The sequence below is a fragment of the Meleagris gallopavo genome, chromosome 4 (assembly GCF_000146605.3).
Source record: "Meleagris gallopavo isolate NT-WF06-2002-E0010 breed Aviagen turkey brand Nicholas breeding stock chromosome 4, Turkey_5.1, whole genome shotgun sequence".
Taxonomy (NCBI): Eukaryota; Metazoa; Chordata; class Aves; order Galliformes; family Phasianidae; genus Meleagris; species Meleagris gallopavo.
Window position 1 is genome coordinate 6,627,298 of NC_015014.2, and position 19,612 is coordinate 6,646,909.

A 19,612-nucleotide genomic window follows, 5' to 3' on the forward strand; every position below is an offset into this window, starting at 1 on the left:
CGGGGAAGGCGCTTCGCCCGCCTCCCCGTTCTGATTCACCTGCCGGCTGCAGGAGAGGGAGGGGTGAGGGCTGGGAGCCCCCGCACCGAAGGGCGGCTCGGTCGGGCCGGCCCCCGCCCCTGTAAAGCAGCGCTAGGGCTCTCCGAGCCATTGGCTGCAAGCGCTTCTGAGTTTCTTAAAACTGCGCTTTCCTCCCACGTCTCCTCCCCCATCAGTCCCCCCTGGAACCTTAGCATGTGTGAGAAAGGCTACGGGGGAACCCCCTTCTGGGAGTGTGAAAATCTCTGCAGTTAGCAGGAGCTTTAATTAATGTGTGAATTAGGGCCTATTAATTGACTCTTCTTTCCTCTCTCGCTTTGTAACTCAAAGCCTTGTTTGCAAAGAAAAGCATCGTGAAAGACTTGCCATGAAATTATACGCAGAGATTTACAGTTTCCTCTCGTTAAACACGTTGTCTATGTTGTGTTGCCCAGTGTGTAGAGAATTTCTGTCCCAGCGTATGGCTGTCATAATGCTCTCCTGTTAAACATTTTCTCTCTGTTAGCTCCTACATGCTATTGGTGGCTCTCTGCTTGTGTGCTGCAGGAAACAAAACTCTCTTAATGTGAATACTGAAACCTGAACTCTGTCCAGGCTGGCTGACGCGGTTTGCATGATATTTTCTAAAGCTGGATAAGTTCTGCAGTGCAGTGTCTCATATTGGCTTTTAACATTGACTTTCCCTCAAAATGTCTGTAAAGCTCTTCCTTCTGTTGCCATTCTGAGGAGTCAAGGCTGTCTTGATGTATTTTCTTCCTTAGTGTGCAATAATGATACTGTCTCTCCCTATTTTTATATACTGGAATTGAAAACGGGCTGAAAACCAGATTACAATAAGTTTTGTCTGAGAGCAAGTGGTACACAACTCTAGAAATAGTTTGGATGATTTTTGTGGGAGTCCTTGTGATGCTTGACAGCATGCACTTGAGAAAACGTGTCAGAATCTCATCCCAAAGAACTTGGGGGGAAAAAATCCCTCACTCTTTCCCATATGTGTGAAGAAGAGTATTTGGCTGTTTTTATTTCTTCATACATCCCAGAAATAGATTGTGTGGGCCTACTTGCAGCTAAACATTACCATTTACAGTGAATCTGAAGAGCTGCTCTTGCGCGTTTTCTGATGTTGGTTACAGAAATACCAAGTGTTCAAATATTTCTCAATATATTTTTTTCTCCTAGACGAAACATCAGCGTGCTGAGCTCAGTTATCTAGTTGACAGACCCCGACGGGTAAACAGGTATGAGCTCCTTAGTCATGTTTTCATAATGCATGCTTTAGCAAGTGTGAATGTGATGCAGAAATGTGTTCACTGCAGATGTAAAACAGTAGCAAAGCAGTGGGGAAATGGATGTATGTAGACATATGAAATAAAACGCTGTCAAGTAAATGAGTATGAATTACTGCTTTTTTGAATTGGTTTCAAAGTCATCTGAAAAGAAAAAAATACTCATGTTTTATTAGTCTAAAACATCCTCTAAATACTTATTAATCCTTCTGGAGAGTCTTCCTTATAACATTGGCCTCTCTAAATCAAAGTTTTGCCATCCAGCTTACATCAGTGATGCCCAGTTTATACCAATTACATGAAAAACAGACAGAGTGGCAATGCCTGCTGACCGTTTGGGTTAGGCTACCCATGTCTGAAAAGGCACGTTTTGTTCATGGTGGACAGAGCTGTGCTGCTCTGCAGAGGTACAAGGCAGGGGTGAGTGACTGCAGCACCTTGTTTGGCCATGTGATGGCAGAAGAATGTTTTATGAGTTCTTCTTTAATGTTTATTCTAATGTAAAGATGTTTCTGTGTCTAGTTCTGCATTCCAGGAAGCAGACATAGTAAGCTCTAAGGACAGTGGTCATGGAGACAGTGAGCAAGGAGACAGTGATCATGATGCCACTAATCGAGGTCAATCCTCTGGTAAGTCTGATAAGAAAGTGGAAATAGTCGATCTGTAAGTAGGGAGACTAGAAGGAAGAGTTACCTGGAGGAATGTAAAATGTGAGTGGCACAAAATGACATAAGCATATTGCATGGGAGGCTGGGTTGAGGTCAGCCTGCCATTATGGTGATCTAAACAAGGAAACAATTTTGAACACTGTGTATTCAAGGGGCAGAACTTAATTCTTTTGATCTTGGGGGTTTGGGGTGTGTTATTCTGCGTCACTGGCTGTAGCAAAACTTCTTGCAAGTAAAACCAAAGTTCTTGTACATTTTATTATGGGTTGTTTTGTTTTTTGTTTTTTGTTTTTTTTTTTCCCCCCTCAACTGTAGATTTCAATGCACTAGGCAACTCTGTTTAGTAGGCACTTCAGCTGGCATGGCAGCGTGAAGTGCAAGGGGAGTTCCCAGGGGAAAGAATGAGCCAGCTGACTGAATGACAGCCAGACTCTGAGGATTTTTGCTCCCAGAGACACATTGGGTGTTCTGAATGTGTAATACCTTAGCATTTTCAGAGGACTGTTTTTTAATTCAAATTAATGAACCATATAATATAAGTGATCTCCATGCTAATAAGGCCAGAGTATTCTTAAATACATTTCTTTCAATCCATACAAAGGAAATAAGTGCTTTAAGAGATAATGATATAGCTGTGATTTGAATCATTTAGAAACAGTGTGCATTGCAGTGTTATTCCTATGTGTATAGCTTGCTGTCTTTGCTCTCTTACACTCAGATTTCCTTTGAAAGGGACATTTTTTGTTTAGATTCTATGCACTGGAATTCATTCTTGCCCTCATACTGCATTTTAGCCATAAATGCTTTTCCTTTCCTCTCTACTGCAGCTTCCAAAGGTCTGGTATGTCTTGATTCAGTGATTCAATAGAGTGATTCTTTCCCCTTGTTTCTTCTATTCTCTGTCATGTACCAGGATTTGCTACCAGTATGTCATACAAATACTGCCTGAGTTTCTCCAGTTTTCCTGTTTTTATCTTATTTTTTTTTGTTGTTGGTGGTGGTGTTTTGTTTTTTTCCTGTCTTAAAAGATTTCAGGGCAAGGAACTCAGTGCTGTCATAACATGCAGCATCTCCTGCATGTTAGTATCCTCTATTTTCCTTCTGCTATAGTCACTGTTCCCTTAATGATGGGAAACCCAGGAACCAGGGGAAAGAGGAGGCTGCTACAGGGCCCCTTTATATTGCTGCAAGTCATTAATATGCAGACCTAATGAGACTGAGAAGAGCCAAGAGTCTCCGGAGCTCCCTGCTTCTTGCAGGGCTTCATGCTAAATGAACAGAGTGCCTATTTTGTGTCTGGGAACCTGACAACAAACCATGTCTTGCCAGAAGTTTACATCTGAACACAGAGCCTCTTTCATTTTTGGCCTATATATGGCGTATGATTTATTGTTGTCTTAAAAAGCCATGCATTTAGCCTTCCCCACCCATTCTTTTGCACTGTTTCTGATACAGCAACCAGCTACTGCGTGATAAAAAACTCCCTCTCCTCCTGCCCTCCCTGCATTCCATTTCTTTTTTCTTTTACGCATTTTACTGCAGCAGTCATCTCAGTGAAAATTTCAATCAGTTTAGTCCCTCAACATAATGAACCATAATAGCCAAACAGGAGAGAAAAGTACAAACATCTGCAGAAGGGATTGGATTTGACTGATGGTGGGAATAAAATCATACAGTTGCACATCAACTGAAAGCTATTTTCTTTTAGTTGCATCCAGTACTGTTATTGTTGTGCCTCTGCTCTTTATCCTTTTTTCCAATTTTGCAAGTAGTCTGTCTCAGATATGAACACTGCAACTATTGTCAGACTTGACATTTATTTCCTAAATGGCTAAATTCCTTATTTTTATTATTCCCATTTTACTAAATAGGGAGAGAAAAAACTGTATTTGCAAAATAACTTCAAATTGCTTAAGATTATGGTGTGATTTATGAACTGTAACTTAAATGGTGAATACATATGAAGTAACGAAAGCTGGCAGTCTTAGGCTGCTCACAATTAATAGTTTTAACTGAAACCTCAAATACACAGAATTTCCAATTTAATATATTGGTGCTGTCCTTTTGGAGTAACTAGCACGAGCAATTTTTAGAATGCTGGTTCCAAGTAAATATTTAAATACAACCCATTTGAAGAAACTGCTCTTATTTTCTAACAGTGTGTGATATAGTTTTTCTGTAAGTTTTGGGCTGAACTGTGCTGTCATGATTCAAAGAATGTGCCCTTTGACATATGTCAAAGATATTTTGATATCAAGACTTCACTCTTGCTATTAGCTTTTAGTGATTAATTTTATTAAAATAAAAAAAAAAAGCATAAATCTTGTTTGATCTTGAATGTCTACAGAAAGCGTCTGAGGGAATCCCTTCTCAGTTTTTCAGTCATTGCTGAATAATCAATTCTATCTAAATTATTAAAAGAAAACACAGTTGTTGATAATTTTTTAAGTCACTAATACCATACAGAATAATATTTGTTTTCAAAAGGGGCATATTCTTATCTAAAAATGTTTAGTTGACAAGACCCATCAAACAATATAACTTTCTACCAATTTTTATTCAGCACTGTTTTAATCGCAAAATGAACTTTTCATCTTCTGTGCACTACTTCTGTTATTGTTACCAATGGACAGTCCTGTTGCATACGCCTAGCTATTCCATAGTAGTCCATTGCTAGGCAAGCTGACTGTCAAAGGCATGATGAATTATTAGTTGGGAAGGTAAACATGCAGGATGGAGATCTATCACAGTGTCATAGATGACTCTTACAAAATTATCGACAAAAATTCTGCACTAAGCTGATCTCTGTGTCATAAAATGCCCTATTATGTTTTGAAATAAGATTCTAGGTCACCTTTGGCAGAGTATGTTTTCTTGATAGTGATTTAATCATGATTTAAAGTGTTATGAATGCTTGTAAGGGATTCGTACTGTTCCTATCAAGGTAGCACTTGAATGCAATATTACTATCTACATTCTTAGCTACCTTCATATCCATGAACTAGGAAACGACTGTCATCTGTGATATTAGCAGAGAATGCCATATAGTGGGATATGCAAAACTGTTCAAGAACCTAATTTTTCTGGTTTGAATAATCATTTCATTTAGGTAGGGTAAGGATCTGAGCTTCCTGGGGAAAAAAAACAGCTTTCCTAGGGTCATGCAATAAGTTTTGGCTACTGGAGTGAAAGTTTCTCTAACCCCAAATGAGTGTGCTAATTACATGTGCTCTTCTTCTCTATCTGAAAATTGTTGAGACAAAAGCAGTTATTTTGTTGTGGAACAAATGCAACTAATGCAACACTGCTACCTATTATTAACACACAGTATTTCAATCATGTTCTGTAGGAGTCATTTCTAAGCTTGAGGTTAGTTTATTTCCCATGGTTGATTAAATTCTTGGCCTCCCATGTGAAATTGCTGACTTGGGTGCCAATTAGTACTCTGTGTGTGTGTATGTTTAAATTGTGTGATTAGACACCTGTCCTGTAAGATCTGGACTTTTTCCATCAATTTATTTCGTTTGGTTGGTCATCAGCTACTCAGCTTTCTCACATCAGACATGCAGAGTTCTTTACAGTATTACCTTTATTTCCTTATTTTCACTGAATAGGATCTCTGAGGTGTACTTCAGGAAGGAATATCCAAGATGAGAAGCTAAATAAATATTCTGTATGTTATCTATTACAAAGTGCATCTACTTTTTTTACCATATACTCAGTAGATTGTACTGCATTGGACAGTACATGTTGGTGATTACCTGAGATCTGAAATCAGATTTCTATTGTTGAACTTTATGAAGGGAATTGTTAGAGATCTAATGCAAGGACACACAGTAAAACTTTACCTCACACCTTTTCTATCTAGACTTAGTAAACCTCAAGAGGGTTAGTAGGCATTACTGCTAGGATGTAGAATAGCTATGGTATTTCAGTTTTCATGGAGACAAGAACTTGAGAAGTCTAAATGAGAATTTTGGTGGTAAAGGGACAGAGAAAACCAGCATTCCTTCAAAGTCTGTTCAGAGTAACAGGTAAATCCTGTTTTGAAGATCTCTTGAGCTAACACTCTGTCTTGGATAAAGTAGAGTTAAACATTAAACATTAAGGTGGCTTAGAAAAGTGCTTTGACTTGAAACTGAGGTGAGGGGTTTTTTTGTTTTGTTTTGTTTCTTTTTTTCTTCTTTCTTTGTGTTTCATGCTTAGTAACGTTCACATCTCAATGGTCCAGACAGGGCTTTGAAGTTGAGATTTGGAAGAGCTGAATATCGAAGATCTTTAAGTCTTTTTTTCATGTTCTCATGCAGATGAAGTCATTTTTATCCAAGGCAGCGCACCAATTACTTAACAAGTAAGAATGATAATAACTGTGTTTCATGAAGTCAGCTTTCTCCACAAAGAAGGTTAAAATAATTATCCTTATTTACAGACATGAAAACATGACTCACAGATAAATTACGAACTTGCTCAGTGATAATCCAACCAAACAGGTATCTGATTTGCTCATGGAGTTTCAAAAAGAAGAGTTTCCCTATATCACACCTACCTCCCAAATAACGTTTAAAAAGCTGAAGAAGCAACAAATGCCATTTAGTTCTGCAGAAAAGACAAATTTATGAGCGGGGGAAAAAAAAAAAGACAAACTTTGTGAAAAGCCTCTCAAAAACAAAACTACAAAAACATTTTGTCAACATTTAATTTACATTTTTTTCTTTTTTTTCTTTTGATTATATCAGTTACTCAGTAATGTATATATGAATGTGTTCACTCATTACTCTAAAGGCTTGGTTTGTGGTTTTCTCCTTTATTTAAATTAAGAAAAAATAAATTATTTAAAAATGGTTGTAGGCTTACTTTTCACTTTGATCTTAAATCATCTTTCAAATCAATTAGAATTCATGCACACAGAAATTTTGCTTTTCTTCTTTAGAAATATGAAAAGGAAGCAAATTGGGAATATGCTTTAGAAAAGCAACGCTGCCAAGTATAGGATTCAAAGCACCTGAGCTCAGGAAATTCAGATGCAGATATAAATCTTAGTATTTAACTCCTTTTTTTCCTTTTAGTTTCCCATGAGGGAAGGGCAGAGGCTTGTTTGTCTTCAAAATCTGCAAAGTTATGTTATGCAAGAGCTCATATTGCCCGCTGCCTATCTAGATAAATGTTCACCTTTGCCACGAGCTTTTATATGTATGTATGCTGTATTTGGAATAGCTCAAAGCTTATCAATTCTCAGCTCTTCAGTACTCTATACTATCTATTTTTATCTTCAAAGGACATTTAAAATTCATAATGCAGAGTCACCTTTAAAATCTCAGTTTATCTGCATGCAACGTCTAATGTAACTAAGTGACAAATTTAAAGCATTTTTCTTTAATGTGGATTTAAAATAATGATGAATAGTTCAATTCATTCTACGTATATGTAAACAGATTTATGAGAAAGATGAGATGGAAGTATTACATTGCTGAACATTCCTTTTCGTTATGAATCAAAAATATGATTCTTGGTGTATAAGGGAGTTCTATGCTGCATGTCTTATTAATTTACCATTTTATATTCTTCCTTCTACAAATTTAGCAAGCAGCTTTGCCTCCCCTCTCATCATCCACCCCATTAAAAATGTTTTTTAATTAAAAAAAAATCATTCTATACTGTGACCCACAGGAAGAAGGTGGAGGAAGAATAACCTATATCATAGTCAGTGAAGGGATTTCAGAATCAGTCCGATATTTTGAATTTATTTTCTTTCAAAATATTAAAACTAATTGCTTAGTTCTGCACCCATTAACCTCTTAGGGAATGTTGTGACTGATTCAAGGAAGAGCAATATTCAACCCAATCGTCTTTGAACATTTGTTATCAAATATTTACTTTCTAGGTATGTATTAGTGGATATTGAAATTCGGGATTACATATATTTTCTTTTAAAAGTTCTCATCTGCTTTCAGCAGAGGGAAACTTTGAGCTTACATTTTATATCCCCTACATTCATTACTTTGTTTATTCAAAATCCTGATTTATGGAGGCTATAACATCTCTTTTATAAGCTGTTATGTAGTACTATGTGCACTGTCATAGACAAGCAGTGTTCAAAAGCGAACTAAAAAGTAACATTTGGGTTGAGGATTTTTGCTATTTAGCAACTGACGTGAAAACAAAATAGTGAAATGGAGGGTAATTTTTCAGGAGAAGTAAAACCTCAAGAAGAGAATAAAAGGCTCTATCCTGATTATCTGTATATCTTGAAGGCAATATTATCATAATATCTCCCTCCCCACTGACATAAGCAAGAAATTTAACATTCATCCATTCTTTTTTTTATGTATTTCCCCTGCTCTTTCAGAATGGGTATGGTCAGTGATATACTGTTGGCAAAATGTAATTGTAATCAATTCTCTTTTAGAACCAGGGCTATTTCTAGAGTATGTGTAACTGCTAGGTAGCCTGAAAAAAACAGAAGACTCATTTTAGTGCTGTCGCTAAAATGTTCTGAACAGCAAAAAAGTTTGTTTTTTAAAATATGTCTTTTCTTGCATGAGAAAGGTTTTTATTCAAATACTTCTGTACATAAGATACATGTGAACACACACACATGCTTTTAAAGATGTGGTTATATACATATTTCTTCGCAGGAAGCGTGATCTAAACCTTTCTTTTCAGTCTTTGATAGCTACTACCATTACAGAATGTAGAACGATACAGTTTCTACATCTTGTATAATGATCTTCATCTGATTGTTTAATCATACCTGCAGTTCAAGTTTACTTTTTTTAGCAGTTCACTAATCAGTAATTTATTTTCAGACTTCTGTGTGCCAATTATCAGTGCAAGTTTCTAATCAAAACAGGACCTGACATTGTATTTCACTTAATTTAAAATTAATAAGTTGATGCAGTGAGATTAATCTGAGGTAAAAAGCTTTTTTTCCCCTTCTTTCTTTTTTCTTTAGTCTGTCTAGAAGACAGATTTTATTTCTCAAGCGCTTGTTGGTGGCTGAAAAGGGGTCTTGCTTGCTGAAGAGTTTGTTTCTTTTACTGTGAGATAACACAATAATATTATGAATAGAAAACAAATCAACAGTTTAAAACAGTGGTAGCATTCTTAATACTCTAATCCTCACAAGGGAGATCAAACTAATCAAGTTCTTTGTGGTGTAGGCTGGTGAACGAGCTACAATGCACAAATTTTGTTAAAGCTTTTCTATTCTTTTTCTATTTTTCCTGCAAGTTGAGTCTTTTTTTTTTTTTTTTTGTAATTCTAATGAAATACTTGTAAATGTGATACTTATAACAGATTTAGTTCAGTCTTGACATACTCCCATTCTGAGACACATCTTTCTAAGTTCAAGAAAGAGACATTTCTTCACTGTTTTGCTTTTGTGTGTGATGTTGAACAGTGACTGGGAGACCTTAATATTTATTTTACTTTATGCCTACGATTTCCTACACCATTCCTTTCAAAACACGTACAATCCAACAGCTTAGTGAATCACTGTCAGAAAATACTCTTTTGGACTGCTCATTGTAAAGTAGTCAATGGAAGCATTTGCTTGTCATATGAAATTTTAATGGCATTAAAGCATTTATAAGCAAACAGTTTTATGTTGGCAGGGATAGGTGATACAAGGGATTTGCTGATATAAGGGAAGCACTAACTGTTCTGTCAGTAGTATCCATGGCTATGTTGCACTGCACTACAGCTACCTTCAGACTGCTAATTTAACATAGGATTCCATCCCTTTACTTGAATGACAAGATAGTAAGAACTGTTGCTGTAGCAGTGAAAACTCATAATGATTGATTTAGTAAGCCATCTCTCGATTGCTTACAGGCTGGATTCCAACTCCGTAAGATCTGCTTTTAATAACAATAGGTTCTATCTGTATGCATATATTTACAGATAATTAATTTATAAGACTAATACTTCATTTTCATAATTGAGATCTGTGATTACTCAATCAGGTCATATAATTTCTTTGATCAGGTATAGGTTTATGTACATAATTCCTTCAATTGCTCTTAAACGCTTGTTCTTAAACAAGTATTTATGTCTGGTGAAGCACAGCCATTGTCTGCAAGTGGAAGTGATCTTCAGTGAAATGAGTTCTAAACAGAAAGATCTACAAGTTATTTTGTGAGATAGATCCATCAGTACCTTTCTTCTTGTGACACATCTGTGTGTGTGTGACATTCTAGCATTTATTTATTCTTATTAAATGGTGTTGAATGCTGAAGACTGGACGTTCATTTTTTTTTATTTTATTTTTTGAGATGATGGTAATAGGATAGGAGTTCTAATGAGATCTCTCTCTCAGCATTTATTTTTTTTTTTTTTAATCTGTCAGCTGTCAGTTCGTGATGCTGAAGCTTGTATCTGTAGTTTCATTTTCTCTCATGCTTTCAGGCATGGATCTCTTCTCCAATTGCACAGAGGAATGTAAAGCACTGGGCCACTCAGATCGGTGCTGGATGCCTTCCTTTGTCCCATCTGACGGACGCCAAGCTGCAGATTACCGCAGCAATCTGCATGTACCTGGCATGGACTCCGTTCCAGACACTGAAGTGTTTGAAACGCCAGAAGCCCAGCCGGGGGCAGAAAGGTCCTTCTCCACCTTCGGCAAAGAGAAGTCTCTTCACAACACTCTGGAGAGGAAGGAGTTGGATGGACTGCTGTCTAATACACGAGCGCCTTACAAACCACCATATTTGAGTAAGTACTATTCAAAAGGCTGTATGAAAGTGTTCCCTTTGCAAGAATAAAAATTAGCTCTTTCTCCTATTCATTGTAAAAATAATACAAATGCAATCGTAGAAGCAGTAGGGGAACGTGGCTTCCCTTGGATTGAGGCACCACTGAAGAATGTAGTGTTCAGTGTTTTTTTTTAAAGACAAAACCTTGATTCTTGTTAGCATGACATGATTGTCAACATCAAAAGCATCAACTGATCAGTCAGGGAGTTGTTCAAATTTGTTTTCGGATCCTGAAGTACTTCATGATTAAATTTTATACGTATAGATATTGCCAGGGTGACATTTTCAAAGAAGAAAATTAAGTCAAGTGAAGGGTTTTTTTTGTTGTTGTTTATTTCTTTTTTCAACTGTCCCGGGAACTTCTATTTATTTTTGAGCAGTGCCCTCAGAATTATTTTAAGGTAACTGTTCCGGTACCTGAAGGGAGCTTATAAGCAGAAGACTTTTTGCATGATCTGATGTTGATAAGGGGGAGTAGATTTAAACTCAAAGAGGGGAAAAATATAGGTATTAGGCAGAAATTCTTTACTCAGAAAGTGATGAGGCACTGATACAGATTGCCCAGACAGTGCTGTGGATGCCCCATCCATGGAGGTGTTCAAGGCCAGGCTGGATAGGGCTCTGATCTAATAGCTGGCAACCCAGCCCATAGCAGAGGGGTCGGAACTAGTCTTTAAGATCCCTTCCAACCTATGCCATTCTATGATTTACATAGTTTGGAAGTAAGGGTTTAGAAGGAAGAAGAAAAAGTTGTTTGCCTTCCATCTGATCATCTTTCAACCGGCATAATATTGGTGTTTGTCAGTGTTCTTCCATGCTTTGTCTTGTTCCAAAATGTTACCTCTTTAGTCAACTTTTGACTGTGATTTGTGACATGAAAGAGCGCAATAAATCTCAGAAAGACATTCATAATTCATTTTGAGTCTGAGCTGGATATAGAACTCTTGAGAAATACATTGGTCTAGTAAGTCTTTTCATTCTATTCAGTAGCCCTCTATATTTTATCAAAGACTGTAACCTCCTTGCCTTCAAGAGTTTATGATGTTTATCTCATCCAAACAAGCCAAAGACATTAACATTACAATACTAACAAAGCAATAGAAGTCTTCTAGGACTGTAGATCTGGAAAAAAAATCTTACTGAATGATATTTATTTTTTTCTAAAGCATTTAGTTTTTCTGAAAGGTGCTGCACTGGCAGTTTTAATGTATGAAGGATCTCTGTACAGATCCTTCTCCAGCAACTCAGTTATTCCTTCTTAATTAGCTCTGTGTGGGTATTTCAATCATTCAAGTGTCAGTCATCTTGTCGTACTCTAAAGACTAATGTAAAGTTTCACTGTGCTATGATGTAATGACTCATGTCTCTGACTTTCCCTAGATGTTCTTCTACCACTTAACATCTAAGAAATATTCTTCAGAACTGAACTGTAATTTAGCAGTAGTACTCACATATCTATTGCTGCAGTTTAAATGCTCAGATTTTACAGCGACAACAATTCTGATGCAATATGTGTATTATAGTGATGATTATATCCAGTGGCATCAAGGAATAATGATGTATATATTTTTAATTCATAGTTTAGGAATTTCAAATTTTGTTCAGCTAACAGAAGTAGTTTAATTGGGCATGTATAATATATAGATCTTGGTTCATGTTTTACCTTTATCTGATAGAGAGGCATGAAAAAAATAGTGGTAAAATGTTGGAAGTAAACAGTGTACATGAATGATATTAAATAATCCACATCTGAGAATCCAGATTTAATTTTGTTTTTCTTCTTTGGCCCTCAAACCAGAAACTGTCAGAAAACCATGTAATACTTTGTTTTATTTTCTCCTACTGAATATTTTCTTTAGAAAAAATTTTGATTAAAATTGTATACTAAATAACAGGAGCAAAGAAAATAAAATGAGCCCAACAGTTGTATCAGTAAGTAAGTAAGTCATTTATAATACTGTGTTCAGTGAATAAGGCAAGAGGAATGTGTAAGGGGAAGTTGATTCTGGAAGGAATTGCAGTTGAGTAATTGCAACTGTAATAAAATTTGAATTCAGTCTCTTAGCAAAGAAGGTAGTATCAAAAACAGTTTGTCAGTTGGACAATTTTTTTAAAAAGAAATGACTAAAGTGTGTGAAACAGAACCCTCGTATTCAGCAAAATTGCTGTATAAAAAGTTAGAGCATATAAGAAAATGTATGAAAAAGGAAACAGTAGCAAAGAAGAAAAAGTATTACAGGATACAAAAGCTATTTAAACTGAAAAAAACCCCAAACAAACAGTATCAAGTGAAATGGTCAGAAAAAAGGAGATATTCTAGAAGGTAAGCTTCAGAATAGAAAATAAGAAAGATGAGTGACTCTTTAGAGAAAATACCCAAAGGAATGCAAATAAATACAGACAATTTTTAAGAAGTCAAGTGTAAGAAGTGTAAGAGAGAACTGGAGGATATCCCAATCTGCATTTAGTAAGAAGAATATTGCAGAGGGGCTAGGCAGTTTCTTTCAAGTAGTCTTTATAGGAGGAAGGTGGGATGGAGGGAGGGAGAAAGAAAGAAAGAAAGGTATTTTTATAAGAAGCTACCCGTCTCAGGTAGTCTTCTGAAATAAATGTGCAAGATTGCTTCATAAAAGAGGATGCCGTTGAAAAATTGGCTAAAATATATAGGAAGAAGTTGGGATTAGCTGTTCTTTATTTTCAGTTCTTAACAAAAGCAAGTGACCATAGAAAGTCAGAAGTTCTGTTTATTCTTTTTTTTTTTTTTTTTAAGTAGTTAGTAAAATTTCGTAAATTTGTAGGCCAGGGAGAAACTTTAGCATAAAGCATAAAATTGTAACCACAGAGTTTTAGAAATAAGGTAACTGGCATTTGTCCAAGAACACAGCGCAGAAAGATTGTCAATCTATTAGAATTTTGACAGAGTGGGTGAGAGTTAATCAATACAACATATTTGAACTGTCAAAAAAAGTCTTTAGCCATGTTTCTGTGTAGTAGAAACTACTAAAGTAAACAAGTGTTGTTGAGGGGAAGTATTATCAGATTCTGTGCATCTAAGAGACAGAAAAATAAATGTCGCGTTTAAACAGAAGCAAAGTTCTCTCTGTGGCCATGTGGAAATCCATGGAGTTTAAAATATTGCCTTTCTAGGAGAGGAAATATGAAAGAAAAAAAAAAAAACCATAAAAGACTATATTTGCAAATGACATACAGCAATTTAGGACTATCAAGTCCCTAGTAAGACCATGTATGGCCACACTGTGTGCTGAAGCATGATCCAGAAAACCCAGTCTGCTTCTGACTTAGCTTGCTCTGGCGTTCAAAGCTGCACAGCAGTATCAGAGCAGTGGAACAGCTGAGCTTACTTAGTTCAATCTGCGCCATTAGCACAAAAGGTTTGTGTGTAAACTGATAGCTCTACATGCAGTTTTCGCTGTGCTACGTGAGAGTATCTGCTCTAGTACGTGTCTTCATGGTGATTCCTGCCCTGCGTTCCAATGAGTATGTTTAACGTGGAGGCTTAGAAAAGACAAATGAAGAAGGCAGTGTAAGTTATCATGAGAAATGTGAACTCTTCCTGAGAAAAAGACCATGAAACAATTCCCTGAAAAGCATCTCCCAGTGTGCAGAGCCAGCGAGTAAGAAATGAAATGTCAAGTTGTAAAAAGGAATGGAATTGAAAATATACTACCACAGTATCAAACCATTACAAAAAGCATCTCGCTATGTTACTCTAGCCAGGTTATTCATTCCATAAAAATCCACAGTATAAGAGCAAAAATACTGAAAAATGCTGATATGCAAAGCCGTATCAAAAGATAGAGGTAATTTAGACAATGATAGGGATGTGAATAAAACAGGAGAATGAAAGAAAACAGGAGTTAAGCTGGCACTTCCATTTGCAATAATGAGACCATCAAGTCAGCAAAACAGGTGAAGGGCTACCAGGTCATGAACTGATAAAGAAATATATGTTTGATAAGATTATATACATTTAACAGAAATGTTCTCCAACTCATGGTTATGGGGATCAATAGAATAAAAGGGCTTCATAATAGGGAAAAGACAAACAAGAGGTTTGCTTGTTTGATTTTTCATGGCTTAGGACATTGCATGGATAAAAGAAAACAGCAGTAGCTGTACTGTAAAGTAAATGAATGTAGAAATAGATACAGATCCTCATACTTTAGAGTGTTTCTTTAAGTCTCATTAACAAATTTTCATCTTACTGATGTAAGCCATTGGACTTAAGTGCCAATTTCCACAGAATCACTGAAAGTAAGTCTCTCTAGACCTAATATATTTTGAAGTATATATTTCTAAAGTTCTTTCATGTGTTTGTCATGAATACAATTAGGATCGCTGATTTGTAGGATTTTTCAAAATTATTTCCTCAGAGTGACTCCAGAATACTTGTAACTTGCAATGATCTGCATAAGTTAGACTCATTTTCTTCTTATTCATCCATGTGATTTCAACAATGACTTTCTGCAAACAGTTAAGATATTCTCATGACTAGAATGCTTGTAAAACATACAAGAGATTCTGGACTTGATTAGGAAAATTTAAATAAGTGAAGTAGCACTGTTAAGGAAAATAAAATGTAGCTTTTGGGTGATTTATATATATTTTAAAATTAACAGCAACCATTTTGGTGTAATTTTTCAATCAATAGTTGTTATTCTAGTACTTATTTATAATATTTTTGCTATAGTCGCCAAAAGCTCTAATCCAAGATTTCAACTCTGATGTACCAGATACTGTAGGCTTTCTAACAGAGACCATCTTCACAGTGAATGTCTTATCAGACAGATCTATTCCTACTACTTTAGGCAAGGTGCTAAAGTGATTACTGTAGCACCATCTTATCCCTCCCAGTAGAGGGCTGGTCTACAACTGATGATAAGAGGTAGTTTTTAAATTCTTTTTCTGTTTTGTTTCATTGTTTTCCTCCGTCACTGTGGGTCATTCTAAGATACTTTAATAATGCCTTAGAATTTTCCTAAATGCACTGACTTCTTTTTTTTTTTTCCTGCTTTTTGATATATGAAAAGAGTCAGATACTGCCATAATACCTTAATTTTCTGTATGGAAATGATTATTTTGCTTTAAAAATTACTTAGGCATGGCTTAATCTACTGTGGAAGCAAGTTAAGTAAATACATACGGGGCTATTTACTGCACAACATAACAGTGTCTAAGGAGATATTGTAGAATAACAATTGTGTTCTAAAGTAGCCCCCTAATTAACTCTACAGTATTTTCAGTGTACACAAAAGCATCTTCACTGAGAAAACCTTATCATTATCATGATAATTATTACCAACACCTTATTAGGTTTGATAGGAAAAGAGAGAAAGAATATAAAACCTGATCCCTTTCCCAGATAGCTGGTAGCCAGGTAAAGCTGGTAGGAAGGTAAAGTGGAACAAGAAAAATTCCCTTCTTTGGCTGTTTTGTATTGCGTGGCATGGATACTAAACATTTTCACTGCCTCTGATAGATGCACATAAGTCTAGCTTTCTAGTGTCAAATGACTTCATCAGTTTTGTTTTTACCACCCGAAAAATGTAATTGTAAGCTTCTCCTCACTCTGTGATTCTGTTTCTTAGCCTGGATAGTCATTGCCTCATTCTGCAGAAGAGGCACAGTGAAGATCTGTGCGTGATCAGGGAAATCAGGCTTGGGTCTGGGCAAAAGTATCTATGTTTACGTTAAAGTGTAGTCCAAGGTTCTGGTTCTATGAAATGTTTGGCATCTTCTCAAATCAACGTACCCAAGTCAGCTTTACAAATAAAATTGAAAAGCTCTCAGAAGTCTTTGCAGAGCTGAATGTTTAAGAACTGGACTATCAATTTATTTCAAGTAATCTACCACAGAGCTAACGTAAACACTCTCTGAATTGGATTAGAACAAATAGGAGAAAAATGTTTACGTATTTGATTATATTTCAAAAGAATAAAAAAATGTACACCGAAGGATATGTGTGGAGATATGTATTTGGGATTACAAAGGGTATTCCTGTGTGACAGGGCAATGTAACACAATTTTCTGCTATTATTTAACATAAATATATGAAAGATGTATTAAGCATGAAGTCTTTACTATTTTAGAAAAGTTACCAAGATTAAGCGAGCTAAGTATCATGGAGTAAGAACTGTATCATAAAATAAGTACTTTCTTTATGTCTTATTTAGTTACATCATACTTCTGAAAATCATTTATGTGGTTTTACCACAGCTGTGATAGAAGTTATCGCATTGCATTTACACTGATGTAAATAATTATTTTGAATGGAGCGCTTGATTCATTTCTAAAAATATTATCCCTGTCTACATTTATGTGTTTAAAATTAGTCAACTTGATTTCTAATACCAATCAGGTAAGCTTGTAAGCTGGCTATTGCTGCCATTAAGTCTTTTTAAACTCAATTTACGATTTCCACACATACTTTAAGTAAACGTGCACATAAGTTAAAGTGAACGAATTAGTACCAGTAGGTTACATCTTTGATATAATTCTCGGGCTCAGAAGAAAGAAAATATTCTAATGCTGAATTAAAAGAAAAAGTTGCATTGAAATGCCATGGGAGAGCTGTTCATTTGTGATTAGAACAGCTTCATGCAGTAAAACAGTTGTTAAAACTGTGTCTTTCAACTTCAATTCTGATCTGCTAAGTTCAGCATCCCACTTGTCCTATAACAGGCAGTGGAATTCAACTTATAGTCAGGAATTTATTTGCATAACAGGGTACAACTCTCATTTCTGCACAAATGAGAATGATACTGCTCAGGATTGCTCAGCAAAGATGGAAGCAGAGATGAAAAGCCAACATATAATGCTAAGAAACATACTTTCTACAAAATCTACTAGAGCGTTCCCATTTATGCTGATGTATATCTGTATCTGCAATGCTAAGAAATTTATTCTAAAATAAATGTAAAATTTTGCCAGTTCAGGTATGTCTATATGAGGTAAATAAAGCTTACTAGATAAAGAAATAAAAATAATAATTTAAAAATTACATAGGTTATTATAATTAAACAGTTAAACTATGATCAAGGCAGAGGAAGACTATGATGCTTTTATTCATTATAGTTGGTACGATTTTGAATAAACCACTTAGGATGCTTTACTGTTCGGTGATTATTGCGTAACTTCTGAAAGGTATTTCTGCCTTACATTCCTGACTGGTTTGCATTCTTCATCTGAATGTATTCCTCTTGCAGCTATCACTCAAAGGGAAGAGCACTTACAAGATATTACTGCAATGATAGAAAGGAAATCGATAATTCAGAAAGCAAAATTAGGAATATATAAATATGCAAAGATAACTTGGCTTCAACTCAATAAAACATATAAAAATGCTTTTTAAAAACAATTAATATTCTAATATTGATATTCTAATTTTAAAGCACAGGTGGTAACTGTTATATGTATATACAATTGTTTGAATCCCGTTATGCCACTATGGTCTCAGAACAGTACAGCACAGTACCCTGTGCTACTTAAAGAACTGATGAAAACACTCACCAGTTAGTTGGCTTCTATAGCATCTTTTATCTAGGAAGACTATAGCACTCTTTGCATCTATAACAAAGACAAATAAACAGAAAAAAAAAAGGGAACATGAGTAACAAATCTGAAATAATACTGAACTTTTGGTTTGACTTAATATACTCTGCCATCTCTCGTCAGTTTTTAAAAGAATAATAATAACCAAATGCTACTTTCTGCATTCATACCAGTAGAATATGGAAGGAATTGCAGAAAAAAAAGACTTCAGGAGTCATTTTTGAAATTCTCCTCTTGTAATTGTAAATCCTATGTCAAAAGTAACTTAGTCAGTTATGGACATGAGTTTCTCTGGAAAGCAATGAGGTGTTTTCAGTTAAAATTTTCAAAGCCACTGAAGTTATTTATTTTTGATAGGCAAACTCTCTTCATTATGAATAAATGTTGTTCTTACATGTACAAACCTTAATGTGACAGTCAGGATCCGGAGCATTGAATGTGTAACTATTCTTGGCTCTACATGCTGAAAAGTGTTTTCCTCTCTGTTTGCCTCTCTTAGGAACTACTTGGGCTGTATGGCAGAGGATATGATTCTTGTTTCTCGCTCTTTCCATGCACACAGTGACTCTGATTTTCTGCTGTCATTTCCACTGCCTTAATTTTAGAGAGCTTTTCTTCCTAATTTTTTCTTGACCAAAAGAGGAAGAATAGGAAAAACTGTTTAAAGAATGCAACATATAGCCTGTAAGAAAAGAAACCACATCTATCATTTTTGAACAAGCACACTATAGGGATCAGTGTTGCTATTTATCTAGCAAGCCTGTAAACAGCTCTATTTGTACACTAGACACTGAGAATCCACAGTTCCACGTAAGCAGTAAGATGATTGCTGCTGGGAAATACCTGTCAGTGTGTTTAATTTGTTTTAGAAAAACAGTAAGGTGAAGTCAGAAGAGTGAAAAATTATATGGTTGGTACCTTCTTATAAGGCAGGAAATAAAAGATACAGACAATTGGAGTACAATTTTTAACTTCAATACCTAAAATCTGGGAGAATTAAATACCGTGAATGATAAGCAATGTGATTTCACTGAAAATTCAACCAAAGATAATTAATCATTTTCTTTGATAGGGTAACTGTCATCATTGGTTGAAGAAAATACTGTGGACTTGTTGAACTTGCTTCCTAAATTCTACCTGAAAATTTTGTGCATGTATGCGTTGCAAGACTAAATCAAACACTTCCTGTATGCACAGGAATCTTTCATATGTGTAAATGATACTATTTTACATGATGTTTTTACAGGAGTCATGTGGGTTAGAAAAAAATGGAAGCAGACTAGATTCACCAAAG

General features: G+C 35.6%; 1 protein-coding gene across 1 annotated transcript in view; it reads left to right on the top strand.

Annotated features, from left to right (window-relative positions):
• PCDH10 (protocadherin 10) overlaps window positions 1–19,612 on the top strand; it is a 29,703-nt gene that overhangs the window by 1,502 nt on the left and 8,589 nt on the right. Inside the window, exons 2-5 of the mRNA XM_031553250.1 lie at window positions 7–63; window positions 1,219–1,277; window positions 1,848–1,954; window positions 10,400–10,705. Coding sequence (XP_031409110.1) covers window positions 7–63; window positions 1,219–1,277; window positions 1,848–1,954; window positions 10,400–10,705 — 529 coding nt within the window. The remainder of the gene's footprint in view (window positions 1–6; window positions 64–1,218; window positions 1,278–1,847; window positions 1,955–10,399; window positions 10,706–19,612) is intronic.